The sequence below is a fragment of the Austrofundulus limnaeus genome, unplaced genomic scaffold (genome assembly GCF_001266775.1).
Source record: "Austrofundulus limnaeus strain Quisiro unplaced genomic scaffold, Austrofundulus_limnaeus-1.0 Scaffold16, whole genome shotgun sequence".
In the NCBI taxonomy this organism is placed as follows: domain Eukaryota; kingdom Metazoa; phylum Chordata; class Actinopteri; order Cyprinodontiformes; family Rivulidae; genus Austrofundulus; species Austrofundulus limnaeus.
The window spans coordinates 338,694-343,414 of NW_013952418.1; the positions used below are offsets into that span (position 1 = coordinate 338,694).

General features: G+C 37.0%; 1 protein-coding gene across 2 annotated transcripts in view; it reads left to right on the plus strand.

Moving 5' to 3' along the window:
• The window catches only part of rbms1a (RNA binding motif, single stranded interacting protein 1a), a 26,787-nt gene extending 22,501 nt beyond the window's left edge, over positions 1 to 4,286 (plus strand). The window contains exons 11-14 of one of the 2 annotated variants that reach the window (XM_014003005.1): positions 430 to 531; positions 1,797 to 1,865; positions 2,185 to 2,263; positions 2,717 to 4,286. In XM_014003005.1, coding sequence (XP_013858459.1) covers positions 430 to 531; positions 1,797 to 1,865; positions 2,185 to 2,256 — 243 coding nt within the window. In that variant the 3' untranslated portion in view covers positions 2,257 to 2,263; positions 2,717 to 4,286. Of the gene's footprint in view, positions 1 to 429; positions 532 to 1,796; positions 1,866 to 2,184; positions 2,277 to 2,716 lie in introns of both variants that reach the window. The other variant, XM_014003006.1, reaches the window with a different exon arrangement.
• The last annotated feature ends 435 nt before the right edge of the window (positions 4,287 to 4,721 follow it).

Here is a 4,721-nt window from a genome sequence, read left to right on the forward strand (position 1 = left end):
AACCAGGGACTGAACCCAGGTCTAAACCAGGGACTGAACCAAGGATCAAACCAGGGACTGAACCCAGGATCAAACCAGGGATTGAACCCAGGATCAAACCAGGGACTGAACCCAGGATCAAACCAGGGATTGAACCCAGGATCAAACCAGGGACTGAACCCAGGATCAAACCAGGGACTGAACCCAGGATCAAACCAGGGACTGAACCCAGGACCTTCTTGCTGTGATCCACTGTGCTACAGAGAAGCTCTTTATTACAGCCTATATTTAGATATAATTTAGTTTTTGTTTGATAAAATAATCTTTGTGGATCTGACTGAGTTTAATTTTTTCTCAGCTGCATGTTCGTGTTCTTCAGCCGCTCAGGACCCAGTAGTTCAACTATTTTTTTATGACATGAGGTTAAATCTGATCTGTTGTCCTCTTCAGGCTGCTGTGATGTCTCCCTCTGTGGACCCGTCCATGCCGGTGCACCCCACGGCCATGATCACTCAGCAGATGGGCCAGCTGCTGCTGGGAAACACCGGAGCGGTGTGTGGTCCAGAACTCCTCTACATTTTCATTTGTTCACATTGTTTATGTAAAATCAAAATGAATCAACTGCAGTCTTAATTTAATTTGAGACATTTTAATCAAATATTTCTTTTTTTTTAGATTTTAAAAACATTTAATGTGTTTTATTCATTAAACTAAGACACTGCATGAAAAAGWTTCATATTTAGTAGGAGTGTAACAACACATCAATCCACATCGATATATCGATTAAAGATTAAGTCCATTTAACGCAGTCATCTGTGTTAGATGGACATATATCGCATCATATCGACCGCAGACTTGTGAATTGAATCAAAATTTTACCATGACAGAGACAACATATCATAAACCAAACAAATCAACATATATTGTAAAGCTGCTGATTCACCTCTTGATCTTGCAGTTTTCATTTGGAATTTCCAGATTTATATATTTTTTTTACAAAGAAAGGTAAAAGTAACAAAGCAGAAGTTAAAGGTAGCCTGAGTTGCAAAAAGCTAGCTATAAATATCGGAATGCTAGAAATTAAAAATAGCAAAATGCTAGCTAAAAACACTAAAATGCTAGAAATTAAAAGTAGCAAAATGCTAGCTGTAAACACCAAAATGCTAGAAATTAAAAGTAGCAAAATGCTAGCTATAAACACCAAAATGCTAGAAATTAAAAGTAGCAAAATACTAGCTATAAATATCAAAATGCTAGCTATAAACAGCAAAATGCTAGAAATTCAAAGTAGCAAAATGCTAGCTATAAACAGCAAAATGCTAGAAATTAAAAGTAGCAAAATGCTAGCTATAAATATCAAAATGCTAGCTATAAACACCAAAATGCTAGAAATTCAAAGTAGCAAAATGCTAGCTATAAACACCAAAATGCTAGAAATTCAAAGTAGCAAAATGCTAGCTATAAACACCAAAATGCTAGAAATTCAAAGTAACAAAATGCTAGCTATAAAAATCAAAATGCCAGCTAACTGGAAGAAAACAGGAGCTAAATGTATCAATAAATATAGCTAGTTAAAAGCTAAAGCTAACTAAACAGTAGCTGAAAGTAATTTGATAAAAACCAAACTTAAACGGTTCCTAATTCATAAAGAAGACTCATATTTTCATATATATTTGTTGAGCTCATGAGACGACACAATTAATTGACCAACACTTTTCTAAAAAGTACTAAAGTCAAAGTGCACAGATTTTAAGGCTGAGTATGAACCTTGTATGTTTATTCGTTTGGATTAAATGTCATTTGTGCTCTTGTTTCAGTATATTTCTGCCAACCCCAGCGTCCAGGAAGCTTATATGCCTCAGTACCCCTCCATGCAGGCAGCACCTGTAAGTTTATGTTTGTTTGGATTATTCTGGACATGTTAACAACGTACAGACAATAATTTTAATCATAGAAGAAACAACCAGAGAAGAACCTAAAAGGGAAAAAAAGAAAGGAAATTAAAATAAAAGTGCACAAGTATCACTACAAGTATTTTACCTGCAGTACCTGTTCACGTTTGCTCATCCAGAAGTCCTTCGTTCTTAAAGCTTTCAGATAATTTTTTTAAAGTGTTTGTTTTCTAAAATCATAATTTATATTGCTCTGAGGATGGTTATTATCAGATTCTAAAAACAAAACAAAAAAATTGGTTTTGCTTTGCAGGAAAACAACTCGCTGCAGCAGCAAGTGGATTCTTCCAACAACTCGTCACCCTACAGTCAACTCAGCAAGTAACACACAGGTCGGTTTACCAGGTAAAAACTCTGAGGTTAAACACAGGAGCTGCTGAGTTCAGGTCACTTCATGGACTAACGAGTCCCTCACTGACGAGATCTAATTTTTAACATGAATCAGCTGCGTCGTTTTTATTTATTTATTTTTATTTACATAAATCATCTGAATCCACAGCATCTCTAGTGATTTTTTTAGAGGAATCATTCGAGATGCTGGAGACTGAGATAATTCCTGTTAAAAAATTACCSGAGTCAACGGTCGAGGCAAGTAATTCTTTCAGCACAAATCTGAGTTTGCAGCATCTCCGGTGATTTCTTTAACTCAAATCTTACGCTCATTTTTCGTTGCATTTTCCGGCAAGATAATTCATTTTTGAACTTGATCAATTGTATATAATGTATATTAGTTTTTGTCTTACATTCACTTAAATTAATTTTCTGTTTTGTGTCCCTGATTTCAGGCCACGTTCCAGCTTTGAAACTCAGAGGGCAGGTGAGAAGCTGCTGAGGACCACAGGGATCAAAACCTGCCCAGATCGGACCAGATACATGAACTGATTTTTTGTTTTGTTTTTTGCACAGCCTCAACATTTGTAGTGGAAATCAAAGATAACGTACACAGACTCAAACGGTTGGTCAAAAGAAAAAAGAAAGAAAAGTAGATTTATTTTGATAAGATGTTCTTCTTTTTCCTCTTTTCCAGTAACTTTCACCCTCCACCCCTACATTAAAACGCATGAACACCCCCACCTGCCCCCCTCCACCCGTGACGGTGTTTGTGATTTTATTTTATTTTTTTATAGCTTCTACGATTGTGGTACACGACAAACTTGTTTGCACTGAAGTTTTAGGAATAACTTCATTTTGGTTTTCAAAGTTGCATCAAACAAAAGTCGAACTGCACTCGACAGCTTAAAAAACACATTTCATTAGGAATTAATAAATTTATCATCGGAAACGGTGCCTTTCCAACAAAAACATCCAACATTCTTGACATTTTTTCATCCAACCTGATCAGGTATTCTCCTTCTAGTGATCAGTTATGTGTGAAATCACACTGAGTGTTTCGCTATCTGCTCATTTGGTAGCAATAATAAGAGTTTCACGGCAATACTGAGGGAAGAAAAGTGGTGGCAAACTCAGAATATGGTTTCCTTATTTTGTTTTCAAAAGTATTAAAGACACGAGAGGAGCTGTACTTAAACCATATAAAAATAGAGGGTGTTTTTTTCTCTCTGGTGGTCCGTTCGACCAGTTATCTACCTCATGGTTCTGCCGGGGTCGGCTGGCRTTGTCGGGTTTGCAGGTAAAGCCCCCTGTCGCCAGACTGAACCACGCAAACCAAGCAGCCGAGCTCCGGAGCTGGCTAAACTCTGCTGTTTGACTCCCACGTGCAGCCGTTCTCCTCCTGATCCAAAACAGAAAATAAAGAAGCTTTTTTTAGTTTGGGTTTTATTTTGTTTTTGTCTTCGCTTCTGCTCAGACGTTTGGTTTTTCCCACGGCTGCTCCTTGGTCAGGCAGTCGGTTCCTGATATTCGGCTTTAATTTCACCAAATTATGGACTGTAATATAATCTGGACGTTACTCCGATCTAACCGGTAGAAGTTATGCAATCAAGTATCTAAAAAACTGCAATATGCTCGTTGGCAAACAATCACAACAAAAATGAATTTTTGAAGATTTGTACTTAGTGAGGGCCCAACATGAAAACCAAGTGAGTTCTATGGTTTCATTTTTAAAAAAAAATAAAAATATTTCCGATGAAAGACCTGAACTCTACTACGAAGGAAGGATAAAGGTGTTTGGTGGCCGTGCCTCGACCCGATCCATAGACCTGAAACAAGAACTGCTGAAAATAGTTTGGGTACTTTCCCAACTAGTTCCTGAAAAAAACAAAAAAATATAAAAAAAATTGTAAAATGCAAGAAAAAAAATCCTAATTGCTTCTTCCTGTTACCTTATTCTGATTCTTTACTCTCTTTGAAATAAATGAAAATGTTGCTGAATAAAATGCTCTTTTCTTTCTCAAACATGACTCGTTTTTTTTATTTGACATTCGACCGGTGTTTGTTTTATTGTACAGCTCTTTAGTCAACTTTGATTTTTTAAAGGGGCAATATCATGTAAAATCAATTTTTAGTTTTATATGATGTTATAATCAAAAAGAAAAAATCAGTAGGTCCTCTGGATGGTTCTTCTTTAGTGAAACGTTTCGTCTCTCCTCCAAGAGACTTCTTCAGTCTGATGAGTTTCAGGTGAACTCAGCCTTATAAGCTCCGCCTCCACATGGACAAACAGATTGGTCACATGCAAAAGAGGACCATCAGCCAAACAATAGGTAGTTTGTGCCTTGATTGGCTCTATTGTTCATAGAGGGTCATGTGTCCCATCACCTGATTATCATTGGGGCCCTTATTCACACCTTTTGCTCACAGGGGGTGGAGTCATCCTTGCAATAACAGCAT